The sequence below is a fragment of the Rhipicephalus microplus genome, chromosome 6 (genome assembly GCF_043290135.1).
Source record: "Rhipicephalus microplus isolate Deutch F79 chromosome 6, USDA_Rmic, whole genome shotgun sequence".
NCBI lineage: Eukaryota > Metazoa > Arthropoda > Arachnida > Ixodida > Ixodidae > Rhipicephalus > Rhipicephalus microplus.
The window spans coordinates 12,104,140-12,128,517 of NC_134705.1; the positions used below are offsets into that span (position 1 = coordinate 12,104,140).

General features: G+C 44.1%; 1 protein-coding gene and 1 long non-coding RNA gene across 3 annotated transcripts in view; one reads left to right on the forward strand and one right to left on the reverse strand.

Moving 5' to 3' along the window:
• Positions 1–5,698, forward strand: part of LOC119167721 (uncharacterized) — a 45,976-nt gene extending 40,278 nt beyond the window's left edge. Inside the window, exon 3 of the long non-coding RNA XR_005109282.2 lies at positions 5,561–5,698. This is a non-coding gene — a long non-coding RNA (uncharacterized LOC119167721). The remainder of the gene's footprint in view (positions 1–5,560) is intronic.
• Positions 1–24,378, reverse strand: part of Rrp47 (Ribosomal RNA processing 47) — a 45,261-nt gene that overhangs the window by 3,487 nt on the left and 17,396 nt on the right. For both annotated transcript variants that reach the window (XM_075865812.1, XM_037419251.2), the window contains 3 exons: positions 14,810–14,876; positions 5,696–5,751; positions 1,088–1,205 (listed from right to left, as the gene is read on the reverse strand). In XM_075865812.1, the coding sequence (XP_075721927.1) occupies positions 1,088–1,205; positions 5,696–5,751; positions 14,810–14,876 (241 nt within the window). The remainder of the gene's footprint in view (positions 1–1,087; positions 1,206–5,695; positions 5,752–14,809; positions 14,877–24,378) is intronic.

Sequence of the window (24,378 nt, forward strand, 5' to 3'; positions counted from 1 at the left end):
TGGTGCTGCCAGAACGAAAACCTCGAAGATAGAGGCATCTCGCTACTTTACCACTAGGAGAAGTGTGCTCCTCTAACCGCACTTTCTCCCCACACCACTATATGACACATGCTGATATCCACGACGTCGTACTCGGTCGTTGGCTGCCCACCCATGACGTATTGTTGACGTCGGGTTATGTAGCCAAAGTCAGCGGTGTCACGATGATGGGCAACACCATTTTCGTCCTTCGGCGAAAAGGGTGGTGAAAACGCATGAAGATTCAAAACCAGCTGAAACAGATGTTCTAACCCCTCTAACTTCCTTTATATAGCCCATACTCGAAAAATTCTTGCAGAAGCATGCTCATATAGCAAACGTGCGCACCATTTTTCTTCGTAACAATTTTCGGAACTCAGGGTTGTTTACTGGTCTTTTATTGATGCATGCAACATGTCTTCAAGAAAGCATGGCTCTTTACACCTATGAAGGAAACTTGAGTAGCAAGTAACTAATCCAGCATCACTAATGTGGGAGATACTTGGCTGGTCACCTAGACACAAATGGTACTGCCACAGCATTTGTTTACTACCGACTCAAGAACACATTAGTCATACATGCATAGCACGACACAGTCATTAAAATGTGAAAGAAAACATGCAAGCACATGCAAAATTCCAACAGCAAAATAGAACTCATATTGAACGTAAACAGCCCAGCCACTAACAGCCTGGCCTTACATATCTGTGCCATGCGCTAAACAGCTTCGCTGGTCGTCCAGCTTACCCAGGGCTCGTCATTTTTTTAACAGCAAAACAGCACAAGTTTTCGTTAACTTGTGCTCTGTCGTGCAGCAAGCTGCATATCAGTGGTGCCAATGGATAGTCAAATCAACATGCACCTTTTAATTATCATATGGTAGGTGCAGAAAGCACTCAGTGAGAAGACAATCAGTCACACTTCTTAATTGACAAACACAGTGAATAATTTGGTCCACAGACTAACAACTGCAGGTTGTGTTAAAAAGTGGCTCACCCCATGAGCACGATTCACAGCATGGCAAACCAGGGCATGGTTAGTCAACATAGCCCCTATGCGAGCAACTCACCTGTAGCTGTCCAGAGAGCATTACGCACAAAGCGTTGGGCAGCCCCGGCAACCAGCTTGGGCGCCTTGGCTTTGTCGGCGATTTGTTTGGCCCGTGTCATGTACTCCTTCACACGGTCCTGCACGTGAGCAGCTCAAATCTTCATTCAAGTACAGACAAGCTGCCACACACAACGATGCAGTGGCATTACAGTGAACCAGAATATAGTTGCAGTGTGGTGATGCAACCAAGCACTTCTAGCAATTTTCGGAGCAGCAAGATTGTCAACTTGGAGACCTTTTGAGCAGCTCTTTTTGCATTTTGGAGCACTGCGCAACAGGTGATTTCACAGCACCGTGTACAGTGGAGAGGTTGCACTTAAATTCAGGCATCCAAATATTTATACAAGGGGTCTCTTATCAGAAGAGAAATATTTTAATTCAGTACAAATAACCAGGAGAAAATCATCTGTGAAGCACTCCACATTTCACTCGATAATGCAAAAATAAAGTGGTCATGCACTTGAGTGTTCTCTAATAACTAGCAAATAAACAAATTACTGAATACTGAAAACTGTACTTCATGAAAGCACTAAATACAACTATGTGGTTATCAGCAGAAGTGGTTGACAAAACACCACGACATACAACAGTGCCTCAATCTTGCTAAACGTTCACACTGCCACCAATGCATTTCCAAAAGATGACTCCAAGATAGGAATCTCCAAGTTTTCAGACCTCTGGCAGCTCTCTGGCAGCCAGACCTAGCCAGATGTTCACACAACTAGTTCCAGTCGTGACAGGAAACAGCAACGTAGTCATGTGTGTGGGGAACCTGAGACAACCTGAAGCTGCCCGGAGATTGCAAAATCGAACGCTGGGACAGCCAGCGTAAATGCTACAGTCGTGGCAGGAAACAAACCCTTGCGCTGTATGCCCAATGGTTTTTGCTGCATTGTCCATTTCTGAATATGTGGCTAGGATTGCTGGAGAGATGAAATAACATACTCACGTGTATGCAGTAGGGGTATGACTTCGCACGCTTGCAAGATTACTCGTAACTCATACCGTCCGCAAATAAAACAGTTCAGCCAAACAGTTTCATCTTGGATCTACAGTCTGCTCCCTTCGTCACGACCTGGTGACAATATCATGGTTTTGGAATGTAAAACCCCATATGCTATTACTACAGTCGAATCTTGCTATAACGAAGTTCGCTACAACGAAATTTCTACCACAACGAATAATTTTCGATACCCCGTCAGCCGCCCATAGAAAACATGTGAAAAATGTCTCGTCCCAACGATTACTGTTCTTGAAACAAAGTTTTCGCGAGTGCTACCTTACAAAAAAAGGAACTTGTGTAGGTTTGCCGCAAAATTCCCCTACCAACTCGGCCATTCTACGATGGCTCGGGACATCCAGAGCGCACGGCCGTATCGCAACAACCGCGTCTTCATCTGAGACACACTTTCTGCCGCCACACGAAGATTAATTTATCGCCATTGAGATGCTTGGTGACAGCTCACCCATCCACCATGATGCTGCCATTGGATTTGAAGTTCGTGCAGAATCGCTATCTTCAAGAACCCTCGCCATAAGTTTTTCACATTGTGCTCAAAACAAAACTAACGCTCGTTGTCATTAGCCATGTGATCATGAATGACAACCACGCGTTGTGAAGGCGTACACGCGAGCAGCACGCACCTAGCCCCAGTGAAATTTTGCATTCTGCCGCAAATGCTGCAATCGTGTTGAACGCAGGTCATGGACTACCACGAAAGTATGCAGGCAGTCAACACACACAAACTCAACCCAATATTTCTTGCAGTGACCATGCGAACAAGGATACAAACGACACAGTTCTAAACTCCTTGAATGCTTTGGACAAAAAGAGCTCGTCCTGCCCAAACTGTCACTAAACTGCTTTGAATGAGTAGAACTCACCCTAGCCGAATAGGTAATCTCCTCTAGCGTTCAGGCGGAGAAGTGTGCATCTACGTGTGACATCGCGTGTCATCCACAAGACGGCAGCATTTTAGCGAGGGTTTAGTTTTCTACTGCGGGAGGAGCGCGGTGTTTTCATGGAAAGAGGGCGTGCCGTGGCACCGATCCATTAATAGCTGACCCGTGATCATGAAAAAGAAGCTATTCCTTGTTGTGATGATTCAAGTACAGATATTTATCTTGTGTCTAGAAGTGAAGACAGCGATGACAGTGAATGAGTAGCTCCTTCGGTTATCATGAAGACGGCTGGCACCCGAACATTGCAAGTGACCGTCAGTGAAGTCGCCTTGCGTTATTTCGTGTTTTGAAAATTTCCGCACAGCCCCGAAGCTTCCCGAGTGAAATACCCCAAGGGTGCTTGGCCTGCACAAGTGAAGAGGATGTGACGCCTCTAACTGTTTTATTTATAGGGTATTTAATCTTATTAACAGCAAGCAGCTCGTTTCCTATGTATTGCTCAGAAATAAACTTTATTCCGTTGATTTGACCAAGTATGTGGTGAAAATATTTTTTCAACATCGACCAGCTACTTTTTAGTACAACTAGAATTGAAATCTGCAATTAAAAATAAAGGCACTTTTTCACAGGAAATTTTTGAAAAAAATTAGCAGTTAAGGGGTTAAGTAACGCGCACAGCCACTGCAGTGAGCGCAGACTGATAACGGAACTACTGTTTGCTGCAACTGCTGCGCAGCGAACCGCGGTCGGTATCGTTGTTCATTGATAGAGAATACTGTTTAAAGGTGCTCTTCTAATACAGCTTTCCCATCGCACACTTTTGGCTACGTGCGGAGCTTCGTCAATTTCACAGTTGGCCTCTAGAGAAGCTTTCGCAGGATCATGTGCACTTGACACATTCCAAGCCGTCGTCTGAAGATCGCATTTTCTTCTGCATAACCCCCTATATGCATGTACCCAGCATCCCCGACCGCAAACCGCAGAGGAAGAAAAAACTAGCCATGTATTGACGCAAGGCCGCCTTCTTTTGATTGCTGTGAAGTCAACTTGCGCACCTAAATTCTAGTATAACCCGCACCCAGACTTCAGCTCCAAATTTTCTGTATACTTTGATAAATACGTTCACTCAGTATTCGGCCAGGTAAAGCTCAGTTAGCGAGAGTTCAATGCATATGCTTGCTGGGACCAAAGAACGAGTCATAATCATCAGATATTACCAAATTTTGTGGTGCAGAGATAAAATTTCGCTACAACGAAATTCCGCGATGAATTCTTTCACGCGTCCCGTCAATTTTGTTGTCGCGGGATTCAACTATTTTACAAAGAGAAATTGCACAATCTTTATTGGTGCCTGGATGCTGTAGCATCATTTATACGGTGCTATGCTATTTAAAATTGCACTGAGTGGGATGGAGGCATAACATTGTGTTGCAGAAGCTGATTATCGAGGCTATGGTCGTGATGTGCTATTTCACATTGCCACTCTCAAACAGTGACATCCCCACATACTGACCACAGTGAGGAAAAGTGTAAGATAATAAAAGTACATTTGTAAAGCCTCCAGAGCGGGTGATCATGACTCAGTGGATAGCGTGCCCAGCATTGATTGTCGCGGACCTAGAGGACATGGGTTTGAAAACTCATTATAAAACTCCCCCCCTCCCCAATACTTTATTTTTTTTTCATCTGATCATGCGCATTTTTTCAACTTAATCTCCAAGATAAAAATACATTGCTGAAGACTTGGAGGACTCCACCATAAAACACTCGAAAATTCACAGACGATTCCGATAACGCCTAATGCACACTCTATGTACAGTAGTTTAAATGTTTTGATCTTGCGATAACAGCAGATGCCACTGCCTCGGTTACTGAGAGAAGGCACGGCCTGGGCAATCCTTTTATGTGCTGTGTTGGAGAGTTGAAAGGGATACCAAAGATGAAAATAATTTTTTTCATACTAGAAAATTAATCTGTCATCCTATCAAGATCACCATGATTGGTAAGCAAGAAAATGCACCAAAAATTAATGCGGGTGCTACCTTGAAGTTCCAGCAGCAATAACCATAGTGTTGACAAGAACAATACTATCATGCAGTTTACAATACTATCATGCAGTTCTACTTATCAGTAGAAATGAAGTGGTCTGTCTTTTGAATTAATGATGTAGCACGTAAAATATGTGAGACACAGGACAAGCGAAGGGACAAAGGGAAGGGACAAAGGGAAGGGACAATACTGTAGTCTTTTGAAGGGGTCAGCGACATAACATAAAAAGTTCCAGGATATATTGTTGTGCGAACATCATAAAAATACAAACCCTACATTAACGTCATATACGAACACTGTGACGCAAAATTGAAAAAATGAGACATTGATGCAGATTTCTTCCTTTATCAATAAAGCTATAGCGGTTAAATTTACATGGTTGTTAGAGTTCTCAGAGTACAATTTATAAACCTAAACAAATTCATTGTTCACTTCAGAGTACCTTTGATGAATGCAGTGGCAGTGCTTTGTTGTATTCCAGGATAGGAGATGGCTTTTGCAGACAACACTAGCCCAGCAAGCCTCATGCGAACCTGTCTACACCTCATGCACTAACTTGCACTTCTTCATACCGTAGTTTGTGGAAGGTAGCATGCAATAAAAAGAATGTTCTCACCAATTCCTGTCTCACCGAATGCTGCTTGGGGTCTTCTCCAAGTGTGCAGAGGTACACTGCAATTACGTTGACAACACACTTTTGGTCAAAGAAACAATCCCAAAAAACTTGGTGTCAAAAACAACTATGTAGCAAGATTTCCACAGAAGCTACAGATGCAACACTTGGCAACGAATAAATATGTGTGGAGAATTTTACTACAGTTGAGCCCTGCTACAATGATTGCCGCTTCAACAAAATTTCTGCTACAATCAAAAATCTTTGGTTCCCTGTCAGCAGTCCATAGGAGTCAAGGTGTAGATAGTATTCTCACCACCATGAATGCATTTTCTTCTGCTGTTCCAATTTAATGAAATCTGACGATGCAATTTCTGGCTCAGACATTTAATGCTATGCAGTAAACACAATCTTTAACATTTTAATACATTTTCAGAACCTGAAAATATGTCGATGAAGTCTAGAACACACATTGGCACCACTAGAAAACACCGCTGTTTACCAAGCATGGGTGTTGCCATTGCTCGACAGCAATGGCAATAAGATTACCCTTGTTTTGCCACTTTCTTGCTTCTGAGCCACAGGCGATTTAAAGCTGAAGCTCAGTCATTCAATTCAGGGTCTTCTTTCACGCATCCGCGCAGAACAATGCTTTTTTTTATGCCAATGCATATCATTTCGTTCGTGCTTAGCCTATTCGTCCGAAATATCAATAAAATCAGCCTCCTGCGAGTGATGGATGAGAATAGCATAAAATAAGGCAAAAGTCACTGCTTTACGATACCCAGCCTCCATCTTGGCACTGTTGGTGAAACTTTGATAGCGGACTACTTAACTGTTAGGTTCCTTCACAAAAGCTGTCGTGGCCATTGTTTCAGGGTGCTTTTCACCATGGGGTTGCTGTCCGTGAGTGAGAATCGCATCATGACGCTGCTAGGAATGAATAGAAAGAAGCCGATACTTTTTGAATTTCGGGAACAAAAGTTCCTTTCTATTGCTAGTGCAGATCAGCTCTATTTTCTCAATTTCACTACAACGAAATTCTAACATCAACGAATTTTTTTCTGCACCTCTTCAGTTTCATTGTTGCGGGGTTTGACTGTACCTCCCCACATCTACACACTGTTTCAACAAATGTGTCCAATAGCTTTTTACAAAAATCAGGAGTGTGCATTATTTGGTGGCTGTCATCATAATTGCTTTTTCCAAGATAACTGCAAGATAATTTCTTGCAGTTATACACTACAGTCTTTCTTGGGGGCCTTCGACGAAAAAATTTTGGTCTGTCTGTCTGTAATTTTGTCTGTTTATCCGCTCTTACCTATACCTCAAACGGCACCAAACAGCCAACCCCATCCGCAACGCCCACCAATATTGCTCAAGGTTCAGTGTTCATACTTGTGTCAATTAAAAAGCTATTATTGCACATATCTGAGGCATCGTAACAACGCGTCGATGTTTTGTATGTGTGCCTTTATACTAGAGAAGGCACACACAAGTAATTTTAAAAACCGCAGTTGACAGTCCAATGCGATGCTCAAAAAGGTAAGTGCTTCCATCGCTTTGCTAAGACGACACGGTGGTGGCACCTGCCCGTCGCTTTGCGTTCTACACTTTATCACCTCCGAGATAAGCGTGCATTTTTCTCCCCGGGCGCGCACGCATTCCTTTGTTTTTGAACTGCCAGATGGCGCTCGTGCTTAATATGCCTCGATGTGCTCGTTCGCCTCCGCTACAGCTCGAGGCACTAACACAGCGCCTCCAGAACACCATTCACCAATTTTCTTTCGCAGAACATGAGATAATCGTTTTGTTCACTCTCTCCAGACACAAGACTATCGTCTTTAGACGACATATGCAGATTAACATGCAGATACAGGGCCAATATTTTGTAGTGGCAGGCACCTTAAGATGATCGAAGACATCATTCAGTACAGTAATTGAAAGAAAAACTAATTACCTTTTTTATTGGCAAGTTCGGCAGTAAAATCAAATAGCAGAATACAAGTTCTCCATGCGCAGAACCTTTTGCAGCTTAGATTTCGAAAAAGAAGCCTCTAGTAATATTTGGTAAGTAATAAAATTCTCCCGAATTTTGTGGCGAAACTGCAATGCAGATGAGTGCAACTGCCATATTCGCCTGGGATGTCCAGAATGAGTGAGTGTCGTTATATGCATCAACCATCACCCAACTTCGTTGCATGGGTGTGTGGACTGCGCTAGTATTAATAGCATGCATGACACACATACGTTAATGAACAGAAAAGAACTGCATGCCTCTAATCATTGTCTTGAAACAGCAACGTCATGCTAGTCGTCTGCCTGTTGCACTAATCTTTGCTTTGATTTTGATTCTGCCATTAGATTCGCCTGAATTTCAATATGCCACAATTATTAATAGAGGCCACCTTTTCAAAATCTCTAAGCTGCAATAGTTTCTTCACATGAACGACTTAACTTCTCCCATTTCACTTTGCCACTTTATTTGGCTAATTAAATAGTCAATTTAAATGCCTTAATTACTGTCCCAAATGATGTCTTCAGCAATTTTAGGATGCCTGTCACTACAGAAAAAGCAATTGGCTAAATTTTTTTTAAATACCGGTATATTGTCAATAAAAATAAATTGGTTAACAGGGGACAGGTGTTGGAGCCAAGGTTTCGACAAGTAAACTTGTCTTTTTCAAGGCTGCAACCTAATTGGGATTTATACTGACAGAAGATGACGAAACATTCGAGTTACAATACTAATATCCCTCACTCAGATGACATCGACGCAGTCCTCTGCCCCTACAATGATTGCGATGACGACCAACCAGTTTACGCATCCGTGTTAGCTACATTGCTTAAGCTCCCAATTCTGGAGAACTTGATATTTTAAATTTGATGGGACACAATATGTTCAAATTTGCGGTTCATCTTAGGGCACAGCAATCGGACCAATCTATACGAATACATTTATGGGGCTCCTTGAAAACCAATTTCTTCTGAATGACAAATATAAGCTATTTTACTACAAGCAGTTCATTGATGACATTTACATAATCTGGCATCATAGTGAGTTGCGACTTCTTTAATAGCAGCTTTCAACGACACTCATCCGACAATTTCTTTTTCGTATTCGCCTGTCAACATAAACTTTCTTGATGTCATGGTCACTCTTCGTAATAGGAAGCTGATAACTAATTTTTACAGGAAACCCACAGATCGGCAGCAGTACCTTCATTTTAGTAGTAGCCATGATAAACACAATAAAACTAGTATTCCATAGTTTCCCTACAGTATTCTGTAAATCTAGTACTCCCTACAGCCAAGTACTTCGTTTTAGAAGGATATGCTTTGATAGACGCGAATTTTCCCACCACTGTAACCAACTTCGAAATACGCTTGCAAAACAAAGTTATCTGTCCAGTATAATCACAGAAGCAATCAAACGTGCAGAAGAGCTAGGCCGTTCAGATTTTCTGGGTACTAACAAAATATCAGAGGAAACTTCACGTACTAACCTAATTTTGTCACATGCGGCCTCAGCTCCAAATGTCAATCACATTTTAAAGAAACATTTTAACATTTTAATGCAGAGTGAAAGGCTGAAAGAAATCTTCACCAAACGAACAACGCGTGGTCTACCGATGATCGCGGAACTTCCGTGATTTATTAACTTAATCTAGAACCACACGTTCATTTCATGAAGGATGTCATTCCAGCAAAAAACCACGTTGCAATGTGCGCGCGCACGCGACCCCATCTAAAACAGTATCAAGTACTTCCTCCAACTTTTCACTAGCAATCAACAGTGACTACACATAGGACAGTGCTAATGCTCTAAGAGTGTACGACATGCCAAGCTCAATACATAGGTCAAACAAAAACTAGTTTCAGAATTCCTTTTAATAATCATCGTGCACAAGCCGTAAGCCCCCCGATCTACAGTTGTCCAAGCATGTCAGTATACCTGGCCACGGTTTCGATAAAATTAGGGCTACCATTATTCAGTCTGACTTCAAAATGAACCATGATGGGAAAGTAAGAGAATCCTTGATTCATAATACAACTCGTCGTGGTATCAATGTAAACGTAGGAAAGATCACCTATCTGGCAATAACTAGCATGGATTTTCCTATCATTAATTTGTTTTTTTGTGATGGCCGTTCTTTTTGCCCTGTGCTTTTTCCTTCTTCTTACACATAACCTGTCATCCACACCGTGCACCACACTGTTGATACGCAGACAACATCTGAAACTTGTATATTCATGTAAGTATCATGCTTGCCATCTTAAGGGGAGATGCTACTCGAATGCACTTTTTTTAATATTCACCCTAGAGCAATGAAACTTGAGCTGTTTATGGAAATTTTTATGCTGATTTCAAATATATAATTAATTTTCTTGCAAGTTATACACTTTTAGCTCTGCAACATTACAAAGTGAAAACCTTAACCCTTCTGCCTCCCCGGCTTTTTATCCCTAAACTTCTGTAATTTTTTACCATTCATAGTTCATAATGCTTCAAATAAAGTGTAGAGTGCAAATAACTAGTTAGGAAGCACATACAAAATATGTAATACCCGTGAAAAATAATAGACGTAAAAAGTCCATATTTCACCTACCCTAGTAAAGGTACACATACATTTTTTTTATTGTACAATAAAATATTGAAATTTAAACTAGATAATGGCATTTGTCATACTTGGAAAAATCTTGGGCAAAATATCATGCAGATCCGAGCACTAGAAGTGCCCGAAAAAGGAGAGGTACATTGAAAAAAATGGCAAAATTTGTGTTTTGAGAAAAACGAGTTCTAAAGTTAAAATTGAGTTTTTATTAATGAAAGATATCATTAAATCAGACGAAATTTGCACACCAAAAAAAATTGCCCGCAGCTTCCCTCGGGGGAACACTGAGGAGGATGCGGAGCATATAATTGGTTAACGGGGTGTTAAAGTGCGACTTACTTGGGTCGATGGCTAAATTGGTTAACGTGGTTGTGAAATAGGGTGTTAAATTGCGACTTACTTGGGTCGATGGCTAAATTGGTTAACGTGGTTGTAGGAGGGGGTGTTAAATGAGTGAACACGTACACACGTATGCGAAAGGACGGCGCTGGTCGAAGGGACGTCGATCAATGTGTTTGTGGATTTGTTGGAATTCATTTCACCGCGACCTTGGACGTCGACGCGCCGTACAAACCAACCGACGATCGGCAACTGAGCGAGCGAGCGCCGACCTTGAGTATATATACAGCGCGACGGCGCATGCACTGTCAGCTGTTGAATGTTCTCGAAGGAGAAGCGCGCGCGCGGCACAGATGGCGACGGCGCGACGGCGCATGCGCTGTCAGCTGTCGAATGTTCTCGAAGGAGAAGCGCGCGCGGCACAAATGGTGGGCGACGGCGCATGCGCGCGCGTCAGCTGTCGAATGTTTGAGAAGCGGTGCGGACGGCGCGGACGGCGCACTGCAAGGCGCGAGTATAAGATGCTTCCGCATCTAAAAGAACAATCCTTCTTGTAGTGGCCACTGCGACTAAAATACGGCAGCACCATGAGTTTGTCCCTCTCAGCTTTTTCGAGCCGACTCCTCACAGACATTTCGCCCACAGACAGGGCCATGAAATGTTTGCCAAACTTCCGCTCCATCTGGCAGAGCCTTGTGTCAACTGCAAGAAGTTTGACAGAACTGCGAAAGCCAAACTAAGTCCCCTGTCATACCATTTTGCCGCCATGTTTGTGCCACATACTGTCGTACATAATGGCAATGTCGTCCCTGCTAAGTTCTCTCACTGCGAGCTCTTTCGACCTTTCAAGATTGGCGCTGATGTCATCCATTGCAGCATCACGAACTTTCCGGCTGACGGGTGTGAATGACTTTTGATGCATTGGCTTTTGCAAGCCAACAACTGCCGCAAATCGGACCAGCTGCCCATAGCCTATTCCTACAGAGCGCGCCGCACAACGGCTTTCACTTGTGAGCAATGCCTTTTTTGATTCATAACGGAGATAATTACACGAGAAAAGCATTGTTCAGCTGCGCTGCGCTGCCCAACAAGACGTGGACCCCACAAATAGGTGTCACATCACATGCAGGTGCGCAGTGGCCAATGGCGGTCCCCGATTCGTACCATGTGATAAGCCAGTTGCGGCGCCCGAAAAACGTGCAGAAGAGTGTTTTTTTTTAATTATTTCTTGCGCTACATCAGCGAGAGAAACTGTTGTTATTTGAAGAGTGAGGCTCGTTTCTTCGACTCGTGCGATCAACAATAGCGAGCGGCGGCGCATTATCGGCGGCAAGGTGTTTGAAGACTGCCCACTTTGGACCTTTTAACAGGAGCCTTGTGCTCTTTAGATGCAATTTTAAAGCATTTCCAGTAATGTCTCGGCCTGTATTACTTTTTTCATAACAGTAGAGGTACTAATCTTATAAAAACAGGCAAAAATAAAAAATCGGTAATTTTGAAAAACAACTCGCGTTTTTCGACCCGCATCTCCCCTTAACAGTCTTTTTCAACCACTATCAATTGCTATTTTACTTCCAGTACACTAGCTGCTGTACTGATAGTTTGACAAGTGAGCCCATAAAAACGCTGCAGTGTAATAGACCTACTCAGTCTGATGAAAGGCCATGCCACGACTGAAACGTTAGTAAAAGCATTTTTCTTTTCAATGTGTGCTACCTTCAACTTCATTTAATGCAAAATTACCCGGACTTCTCGCATATTCCTTTTCAAGTCCTTTATGTATGTATGTATGTATGTATGTATGTATGTATGTATGTATTTATGTATGTATGTATGTATGTATGTATGTACGTATGTATGTGTGTATGTGCATGCATGCATTGAATGAACGTGCAAAAATGTTGATTTCTTTCAATGTTTGGGCAGGAGGGCCTGCCTTCGTTAGTCGATTCCCCGAGGTATTTGCTAATGAAGGCAGGCCTTCCTAGTAAAACGTTGAAAGACTGAACATTATGTATAATGTAGTACTTCACAAGCACGAACTGCTTCGATCTAGGTCAGATAAAGTTTAAAACAAGAAAGAGCTGAGCTAGTTGGTTCTTTCTAAACGAGACAGCAAGGGTACTAGCTTCCTTTTTGTGTCCCTTTTAGGTGTCCCTTTTAGGTGAGATAGCTCATGGTAATTTTATGTTTTAGTGTGCGGCATCTACAATTTCACTGATGAGTAGGATGACCCTGCACGGCTGCTACTAGAAGGTGAATCAACACCTGAGGCCCTCAGATCTGGGTGCACATTAAGCAACCCCATGAAGATGGTTGAAATTTCCGGAACTGTCCACTTCCTACGTTGTCATGAAACACCAACAATTGTAGGTGAATCAGTGCTTGTGACATGTTGTTGCTGGTAGCACAACACGAAGAACAAGTCACTCTCTATGAACAAGGAACCCCATGAGCAGGAAATAAGAATAATGTCAGGTGACAGTAAAAGTTATTGCTTGGCTCACACTGCAATACTGAGTTGAAGTACCATGCTGCCGATAACTTTAACTACATTTTTTCAGATTTGGTAATTGCCGAGTGTCCACACACATGAAGTGAAAGCAAAATAACACTGTTCAAAGAGAACACCTACAGAATTCACGGTTAAAGGCAATGCATACAACATTACAAAACCTGTGTCCCCAGTGAAAGGCCTCACACCAACTATCGAATTGACGCTATGGGAAATCCATCACTATCTAGATATCATGCAGAGATCACCATTTATTAATATGACTAAATTCATTCTGATGCCACATTTAGAGAAACTATGCAAAGTTGCTGTATTTTCCATGCTAATATAGAGTGTTAAAATAAGATCTTAAGACATTTGGGGAAAAGCCAACATTTATGCATACTTTATGATACTAGTACAGCTATTCTTGAATAGATGAGAACACTGGAACCAATGTTTTAACAAGCAGACTTGTCTTCTTTCAGTTGGTGTCTCAAAGAAGACAACCTCTTATGTCTTGAAAAATCTTCTGCTGAATATCTGCCTGTTTTGGATGTACGGGTATCCTTCTCAAAGGGCCACTCATCAGGTTCGCCAATTTTGAGCTGACAAGTGCAATGCGTAGATGAGGCGTTCATGATCACGTCTGCTGAAATTTGCAACGCTACCCACCGTAGAAATGGGTCAAATTTTAAGATGAACGCTGCTCCCCCTTCCTTGTGCCGGCGCGCGCCCAGAGAATGAGGGCATGAGGTGCGCGTATGAATGGCCCTACATATACAGCAATGCAGTGATATTAGTCCTTTACGTAGACAACTCTGCTCTGACGTTACAAACAGTGGCACGTGACATAGTGAAAATTATTTAACACGGCATGCGTAGTTTATGTAATTTGTTGCTTAAAAAGATTAATAACGCTATAGATAAATAATGAAACACAATAAGGGAATGTGAGCGTCTTTTTTTCATTTTCTCCCGTTAATTGCAGCGAAATGCGGAGCTAATGTATCGGCGTTTCGCATGCGTTCGTGTACCCGCGGTTAGCACATCGAGCAGACGACCACTGTGGAACGCACCTATGCGCTTGCGCATTTATTGTCCTCATCTATCCTACCACGTCTAAGCAAGCGTTTCTAAACCATTCGGCAGAAACAGGCAGAAGACCACAAAATAACGCTGGTCAACAAAGCAACGCCACTCGTGTGCTCAAGGGTTGCACTTGTTTGGGCACGTGATGCGCACGTCATCTCTTGGTCGGATGCCGAAGAGGGTGGGGAAGAGATTTGGCTTGCGAAGGCTACGCGGCAGCAGCGGCAAGGATTTCGAGCTCACCTCCTCTCATCCTCGTTTTGTGCCACTTAAAAAAAACCCGTTTTCTCCGCTCGTGATAAACAGATTGAAAAAATCTTTGTGGCAAAATGTTCCTCATCCGACACCCAACAACTTACACTAACTAAAATTTGGTATGGGGCCTGGTGAGTGGCCCTTCAAAGCTCCAAATTCATTTAATGCTCACTATACATGTCTGTAGTTCTCATAATCAACGCCTTGTACTGTAACCCACTTATGCAGCACCCCACCTATGTAGTAAATTTGTTGAAAAACTGCTATGATGTAGCACCTTCATGTAGGCTCAATGAGCAGGCACCAACAGCACATACTTACTCCAAAAGAGGGAGTTTAGACTGTACAGTAGCGTCAGGTCTAGCCTTGCTTTGTCTAAAGGAGACAGCTGGAAGAAAAGAAGATGCATGATTAGCACGCAAGCTAAGCTCTATTCATGTCACGCAGTGCACAGAAAATCCAGAAGTTGTACAGCTCAGGAAAAATGCTTCATTTGGAAAGAAAAGCCTCTTATTGTGCTGGAATCCTACAAATGGAGACTCTGTAAACCGCACACAGGACAGTTTTTGTGATGCAAACACACCCTCCACATTACTGGCATTCAAACAGCACCTATATGTTCTTTCATACCTGCAATTTCGATAATGAAATGTTAACCAGCCCAGCACTTTTTAGAGCATAAAAGCACACCGCTGAGCACTTCAGAGGCCAACTCCGGCAATTTTTTTTTACCCTTTCAGGGTATTTGCACTTCTATGTTTTTGAGATACTCTTGTCAGGTGCCAGATCGCTGAAATCCTCAGCCAATTGGAAAATAATTTTCAATAAGCAAAAAGGCAAAACATCAAAACCAAACGGAGTGTACTGTCTACATATGACGTATGACGTACTACCCTGAAAGAACTGCAAATCCTGAAAGGCGTGCCAGTACCGCCAGCGAGGAGTACAAAAACTGCGGAGCTGCTGAACAGACGCTCAGCAGATAGGTGCTGATACCACACCATGTCTGTCACTCGTCATGCTACATGCAAAAGCTCCTTGTAGCTGTCGGACAAAGACAGCTACTGTTCAGGCGTCAATGAGAGCATTGCCATTCCGCTTTGATGAAGCAGAACAGGTTTTTGCATCTGTTTGCCTAGTTGCTTATAATGCTGCCAGATGGCACTGTGGAAAATCCCAGCTTGCTTGCGCTTCCTTTCTTGAAAACTCGGCACTGGCCCCTTTCCTATCAAGACCGCTATGTCAGGCTAATAATTTGCATGTCGTTCGTGACCTGGAAGTACCGGGCGGGTGGCGATAATGCCGGAAAAGGAAAGCAACATAGATAAGGATAATTGCTGTAGGACAAAAAGAAGCCCTTTTTACTCGATCTGTTGTTTGAGTGTAGCTAAAACACTCAGCCATCGAGACGAAGTGTAATCAGCTACGAGTACGTGTTTAGTGGCTGTTATGGTGAATATGCAATGAATCCTTTAGGGCCCACAACCCAACAACGTTTACGACCCATCACACGCCCGCCCACATAGAGAAAGACATTACACACTCCACCATGGAAGCGTCGGACAAACAGACACGATCCACAGCACGCAAGCAGATGCTGCAGTGGCACCTAAGTTCTGTCACTTTTGTCCCCTTGCAAAACTTGATATCGCACACACAATGTCCCCAATAATTCTGGCAAGCAAAGAAAGCGTTTCGAGGCTATCTATAAAATTGATTTGAAAATAATCACAGGGCGGGCCGGTTTTTAGGAAAGCAAAGCTCACATCAAAATCGGCCTCTAAGAGAGAACCATGCTGCTGGCTTCGTGCAGGAGCTTCACAGCTGCATCACGGCTATTCATGCATGCCTGCACTGCTACTGCCATCATTGTTATGCTACCGCTTACACTGCCTTGCTATCAGAACTGCATGCTTGATGGATAGCTCAACGGTTCTCACCAAACGGAATGATTCTGGAGCAGCACGTTTTTGTTTCCTATAGTGATGTTTAACGAGGTACCATTGGTTGAATGCTTTGCACCTATACTGCTTCACGATGCGTATTATTGAAGCATTCAATGTGCTATGACCATAGGTTCGCGAAAATAGAGAAACTGACTGAGACTCACTCAAGAAATATATTTTAATCAGAGAGCTCCAACTGGCACTCACTGAAATTTCCTTCAAACGGACTTACTCAAACATAGACTCGCTGCATTCACTCAGATTCCCCAACATACTGCTCAGCTGGACTCGCTCAGACTCATGGCTATGACCCGAGTCTGAGCGAGCCTCAGTGAGTCGACCCGTAAGTCTACTGACGTAACATCGGCTTCTCTGATATTAGTTTAAGTCTTTTTTAACGCCAACACCCCACATATTCGGTGCTTTACGACGCACCTTTTGACCTTGCAGCTTAAAATAAGAGTTATCAGTGAGTGAAATCCAGTGAAGATGCATTTTATTGCTCACACAAGATATCTTTTTCAAGAATATCCCGTCAAGGAGTTTATGGGGGAAGTCATAGAACTCCAATTAAACTCACTTCTCTTATCAATAAACACAGAGGTGACCCATAAGCACTATTGTATTGAGGCTTGTTTGAATAGATTTGAGTATAAACAGGAGCCAACATAGGGCCAAGTAATGCTTACAAGTGAGTAAATAAGGCCACGGGTTGGCCATAAAAGGTGGAGCTCACCGAGGGCTCAAAAAATATACTTTAAAACCAAGCTAATCTGAATTCAGTTATTTTGAAATTGCGCTCGATTCAAAGCATTCCTGCTGTCCTGTATTTTGGAATATAAATTTGAGTTGATAACTTTAAGGTGCGGTCAGCACCACTACAGTTAACTCGAAAACTTTGGGTGCCATGTACCGATCCCCAATTCTTATTTCACTGCGATTCCGCAGGGATGATGGCCCTTAGGAACCACAAGGCAATGCAATGTAGTGATAATGGTGAGTGACAAATAAAGCACTGTATTCCTGCTTCTGGCAGTGCAAAAAAAATAAAATAAAAAGGTGGTTTTATGATTGACTGAGATGTGCAGCTGTGAAAAAGATTTGCTTTACTCCACCACAGTAGTGACACGCCAAAAACACGTCACATGCTTCCTTCCCGTAACAATGTCAGCATATCATGATTCACCCATTCATTCTGGAAATATAAAGAAATTATCAAAGGTCAGCCCAATTCAATTCACGATGTATGCAAACTTTTGCTGGTGGTTGTCCAGCAATTTGCACACTTGCACTGCTGGCGGAGTTCCTGCCTGTAACAACTACTTCGAAAAATGAGCTGGAAAACTTCAGTGATTATGTTTTCCAGCCACAACATGTAGGACATATCGTTATACTGGCCATTATTAAATTATTTCGCCAGAAATAATGGGCAAACAGTGGCAACAGCAAGTAACATGCAGCCTATGTGTTACCGCTGTGTTGCACAGAAGCACACCTTTTCAGCAAGTAACATGGTTGCTTGGGCGAGTTGGTACATATTTTAGCTGACAACGAGGCTTCCTTTTTTTTAATTTTTTTGCCCTGGCAGCAGCAGTGCTCGCCGTTTACCCATGTTTGCGACAAAATTCGGCCCAGGTACTGTGGCACAACATAACCCTTGGAGCTGCAAACTAGCCAGCACCGCAAACGACCACTTCCGATTACTTTTATTTATTTATTTATTTGCATAACCTAAGCTCCCGAAGGCATTACATAAGGGGGGATTCATAAGAAATGAAATAGAATTTCATTTCAGGAACACAGCAATCAGAAAGAAAAACTAGAAATATATTACAGAAACAATAACATTTCACATATAACTAGTAACGTTTCACAAATAAACAATAACATTTCACAAATGAACACTATCAAAGACCAGAATAAAATACAAATAAGTTATCCATTGAAAACTGTTATCTCGTTCAAGAAACCAGTGGAGCGCTAATTGAAAAGACTGATGATCGTTGATAGTGGCAATGCTGCATGGCAGTGAATTCCATTGATCTATAATTCAAAGTTCCTTCCTTCAATAATTAAAGTTCCTTTCATCCCATTATTGTACATTTTGTTAATTAATAAACCCACTTAACTCAAAATTTTTCACAGTCCCAGTAACTTCGAATTACGAGGTTTTACTGTATTTTCAATTTAGAGCTCACACTGACTTAGAGTCGCTAAAACTTTCTTCAACCGGACTCACACGAGCTCAAGCTGACCAATATATTGCTCAACCGGACTCACTGAGTTGACTTGCTTGGAGACTGAGTGGGTCAACTCATGAGTGAGTCTGCCGACCTATTAATATTCAAAAGGGAGGCCTGGAAGTCCCGATTGCCCACGCCGGCATTTTTCTTTAATGTATACTACAAGAAGAGAACATCAGAGGTTCCTTGTTAAGCTGATCCCCTTATGAAAAATCCTGTGTCCATCCCTGTATGCTATGGAATGGTAACAGACACTTCGAGTATCTGTAGCATTTTGCATGAAACTGAAACAATGCTGTTCTATATAGGGGTTGCATTCGATTGTGGGTGTGCTACCATCAGTTACATTGAGGTGGTTTCTCTAGCATTTACCAGGTGATGCAAGAATGATTTGCTGCAATAGGTGGACATTGTAAGAATATTGTATAAGCTCTGAAAGCAACAATGTGAATGCCAATATTGTTTACACACCATGTTCTTCATCAGCACATCAAGGATATTCCACAGTATACCAGCTATTTGGCACCTGTGCCTCACGACAACTTTTTGTGACAGCACAGCCAAGGCTATGAAGCCAAAGCACACACTTTCTTTACTTGAATACAAACATTCGACAGAAGTCTGTCTGGTTGGGTATGAAACCGAGAGCAGCCCCTTCTTCAAAGCACTTGCGAGGTGAATAATGACCCCCCCCCCCTCTCTCTCTCTCTTGTTTTGCTGTGGAGCGCAGTCCATGTGTATACACTGGGAGAAGAGTTCCGACAGAGTGGGGCTGTCCTCTGTATGTGCCATGTCTAGAATAATAACCAACACACACTGGCCGCTACCTTCAATTTGATTCTCCCCCCCCCCCCCCGCCTGCCACAAGGCCTCGGTTGTGACCACGCTACTCCAAGGAGCCAAGAACTTATGCTCCAATAACACAGAGTGAAAGAAAGAAGAGGCCCACGTGATTGCGGACCTCAGAAAAGACGGATACCCTAAAAACTTTATTTGAGCCGCCACTCACCGCACAAAGCAACAGAAGATATGAAAACCTCAATCAACCTTCATTGGCAGCCCCCCCCCCCCCCCCCCCGAAACACAAACCGGTCCCATACATTCGGGGTACCAGCGAGATGTTGGCGCGGATCTTCAAGAAGGAAGGGGTTCGCATCGCGCACGTGCCTTCGTGTATGCTAGGTCACCTCTTCCCCCGCCCCAAAGATCGGCCAACAATGGACAGGACCCCCGGTGTCGTTTACAAAGCTCCCTGCTCCGAGTATCCCTCTTCGTACATCGGCGAGATGAAAAACATACCGCGACAAATGAAGCAACATGCCAACGATGTGTGGAAGCTTTACAAAGAGCACTGCACAGTCGTCGAACATGCTGAGACGTTGGATCACTGGATAAATTTCGAAGCGATGGGCGTCCTTGAAAGGGAGCCCAACGGGAGGAGAAGGTTAGATTAGGTTAGGTTACTCGCGTCATGGCACATACAGATGATAGCACATAACATCAAACGCTCCTTCGGAACCATTCCCTCAGTGTATTCACATGGACTGCACTCCACGGAAAAACCGCGCCTACGATGCTCGAAAAGCTTTGAGGCTGTAGTAGGTCATTTTGTTAACATTACGCTTACTTCGTGAACATTACAGACTACTCTAGAACATGCGTCACCGCTAACGATAACGCTAGAAGATTCGATGGCAACTGCATAAATGCTGACGCGCTTCACCACTTGTCAATTGATCGACGATTGACACTTCGTTCGCTCGCCACTATTAGTGCCAGTGGGCATCGCTGTAACCTGACCTTCACTTACGAGCCACAAGTTCGGCTTAATAAATAGTTTAATCTAGTAATTTCAGTCTGTTTCCTTCGTTAAGGCCATGACCCCGTAAAAATACGATTGCTACCTATACAGATGCGATGCTTCAGTTGGTTGACGGTTTTGAAAAGCTATTTTCAGGCTGACTGATCCGGCCATGTGGGAACATAGGGGCTTTTTTATTGCACTCAATTCACCACAATAATCTAATTTGGGCTGTTCATAATTGCATTGATAATTCATAATTGCATTGAACGTGGCATTGCCCCCCCTCTGAAAAAGGCATCATCCCGATGCTTTAAGAAAAAAAGAAATATTATAATAAAGACACTAAACAATAGGTACAAGCAATAAAGCATAGCAACAACAACAAAATACAGTCCTCAGGTTCGTGCATGAAATGGCTTGAGGGGCATGACATAAACGACTTCAGGTCGAGCACGATGCTGTTGAGAGTTCATAATGCCGTCACGAACAACCTCGTAGTCGAGTGGTCCGAGACGTCGAACTACTCTGTACAGTCTGAAGTACCGCCGTAGAAGCTTTTCACTGAGTCCACGTTGGCGTATCGGCGTCCATACCTCGACACAGTCACTGGGCTGGTACTCCACGAAGCTTCGACGATGATTGTAACGGTGGCTGTCGGCCGACTGCTGATTTTTAATGCACAGGCGGGCGAGTTGACGAGCTTCTTCCGCGTGCTAAAGGTAGACGGTGACGTCGAGGTTTTCTTCATCAGTGACGTTTGGCAGTATAGCATCGAGCATTGTTGTTGGGTTCCTTCCGTAGACCTACTTGTACAGCGTCATCTGCGTCGTTTCTTGTACGGCAGTGTTGTATGCGAAGGTTACGTACGGAAGGATGGTATCCCACGTCTTGTGTTCGACGTCGATGTACATGGCCAGCATGTCAGCAATGGTCCTGTTTAGGCGCTCGGTGAGACCATTAGTCTGGGTGGTACGCTGTTGCACAACGGTGACTTGTCCGGCTGTATGCCAAAATAGCTTGGATTAGCTCAGCAGTAAATGCGGTACCTCTGTCGGTGATGAGGACTTCTGGGGCGTCATGATGCAGGACGATGTTTTCGACGAAGAATTTAGCTACCTACGATGCGCTACCTTTTGGAAGGGCTTTCGTCTCAGCGTAGCGGGTGAGGTAGTCGGTAGCTACGACGATCCATCTGTTTTCATTAGCCGACTTCGGGAACGGCCCAAGTAAGTCCATACCGATATGCTGGAACGGACGGCGAGGTGGTTTGATGGGCTGCAGAAGTCCTGCTGGCCGTGTCGGCGGTGTCTTGCGTCGCTGGCAGTCCCGGCATGCCCTCACGTAATGAACGATGTCGGTAGCAAGGCGTCGGCAGTAGTATTTATCTTGTATTCTTGCGAGTGTGCGGGAAAAACCAAGGTGGCCAGCCGCTGGGTCGTCCTGCTTTGCCGAAGGCCAGCGATAAGGTAACTGGCTCGGGCAGGGGAGAAGTTCTTCTTCACGAGGATGTTGATCTTCAAAAAAAAAATGACGTCAGTCCTCGCTTGAAGACTTTTCGGACGACACTGGTTCGGCCCTCGAGGTATTCGACTAGCCCTCTCAGTTCCAGGTCGCTTCACTATCGCTTGGTGAAGTCATCGGCACCTATGATTCCCAAGAAGTACTCATCATCCTGGTCATCCCGCGGTGGTGGATTGACTGGGGCACGAGACAAGCAGTCGGCGTCTGAGTGTTTTCTTCCAGACTTGTACACGACGGTAATGTTGAATTCTTGGAGTCTTAGGCTCCACCGCGCGAGGCGACCTGAAGGGTCCCTCAAGTTAGCTAGCCAACACAGGGCGTGGTGGTCGCTCACAACTTTGAAAGGCCCTGTCGTAGAGATAAGGGTGAAATTTCCACGCTGCCCAAATGATGGCAAGGCGCTCCTTTTCTGTTGTGGTGTAGTTGACCTCAGCCTTTGACAGCAATTAGCTAGCATAACTGATAACCCTTTCCAGGCCGTTGGTCTTTTGCACAAGAACGCACCGAGTCTTACGCTGCTTGCGTTGGTGTGTAGTTCTGTTTTGGCGTATTCTTCGAAATGCGCAAATAGCGGAGGTGTCTGCAGGTGTCGTTTGAGTTTCTGAAATGCTTCAATTTGTGCTGTTTACCATTTAAAATCAACGTCGGTTTTCGTGAGTTGCGTTAGTGGCTTGGCAATCTGTGAAAAGTCTGACGAAGCATCTGTAATAGGCGCACATGCCAAGCAACCGACGCATGGCCTTCTTGTCGGTGTGTGGCGGGAAGGCGGCGATGGAAGCTGTTTTCTGCGGGTCTAGACGCACTCCTGTCTTGCTGATCATGTGACCTAAAAACAAAAACTCCTTGTAGGCGAAGGGGCATTTTTCTGGCTTCGGGGTAAGTCTGGAGCTCCTGATTGCTTGCGAGTACGAATTCGAGGCGCTGGAGGTGTTCGTTAAAGCTCGACGAAAACACAACGACGTCATCCAAGTAAACAAGGCAGGTCTGCCACTTCAAACCAACCAAGACCATATCCATGATTCGTTGGAAAGTCGCTGGTGCTGAGCAGAGGCCACAGAGCACGACCTTGAACATGAGGAGGACATCCAGTGTTATGAAGGCAGTCTTCTCTCGGTCTCCCTCGTCGACTTCGATTCGCCAATAACCGGTCTTGAGGTCCATCGAAGAAAAGTATCTCGCATTGTGAAGGCAATCTAGGGCGTCGTCTATCCTTCGGAGCAAGCACACGTTCTTCCTGATTTTGTTCAGACGGCGATAGTCACTGCAAAAGTGTAGAGTTCCGTCCTTTTTTTTCACTAACACCACCGGTGACGCCCATGGACTCTGAAGGCTGAATGATGTCACCAAGTAGCATTTCGTCGACTTGTTTCTTTATGGCCTCTCGTTCTCGCGTCGACACTCTGTACGAACTCTGACAGAGTGGCCTGGTACTGTTCTCTGTTACGATTCTATGTTTGGCAACGGGAGTCTGTCGAATTCTTGAGGATGATGAAAAACATTTCTTGTATTTCAGGAGCAAGTTTTTGAGTTGTTCTTGTTCGTGCGTCGTAAGGCTTGGATTAACGTTGAAAGCCGGTTGAAGTGCTTGAGTCGTCGTAGTGCATTTGGCAGAATCAGTGATGGCGAAGAAGTATTTTTCCGATGTAAGACCGTCGTGCCTTTGCTAACAAGCCTGTGCTCGTTCCTGAAGTTCGTGGGCATCACTCTTGCGTTACCTCCACGCAGCTCGGCTATTCCTCTGGCGACGCAAATTTCGCGGTTGATCAACAGGTGCTGGTCACCTTCAACGCCTTGCATGTCTGTTGATTCTTGAGTGCCGACAGAAATGCTGATGCTGGAGCGAGGAGGAACGGTGACTTGGTCTTCCAGCACATTCATTGATTTGTGGGGTTTAACGTCCCAAAACCACCATATGATTATGAGAAACGTCGTAGTGGAGGGCTCCGGAAATTTCGACCACCTGGGGTTCTTTAACGTGCACCCAAATCTGAGCACACGGGCCTACAACATTTCCGCCGCCATCGGAAATGCAGCCGCCGCAGCCGGCATTCGAACCCGCGACCTGCGGGTCAGCAGCCAAGTACCTTAGCCACTAGACCACCACGGCGGGGCTTCAAGCACATTCAAAGCATGCTTCCCTCACGGCGTGTGCGGCGGCAGTGCTTTTTCTGTGGATAGCGTTATTGCCTCAGATCTTAGGTCGATGACGGCCCCCTGTTGACTTAAGAAGTCCATCCCAAGTATCACATCCCTGGAGCAGGCTGCAGAATTAGAAAGCTGGCAGTATAAGTCCGGTTATTGATGGTGATTCTTGCTGTGCTAACACCAGCTGGGGTCATTACATGACCCCCAGCAGTTCTGATTTCAAGGCCTTGC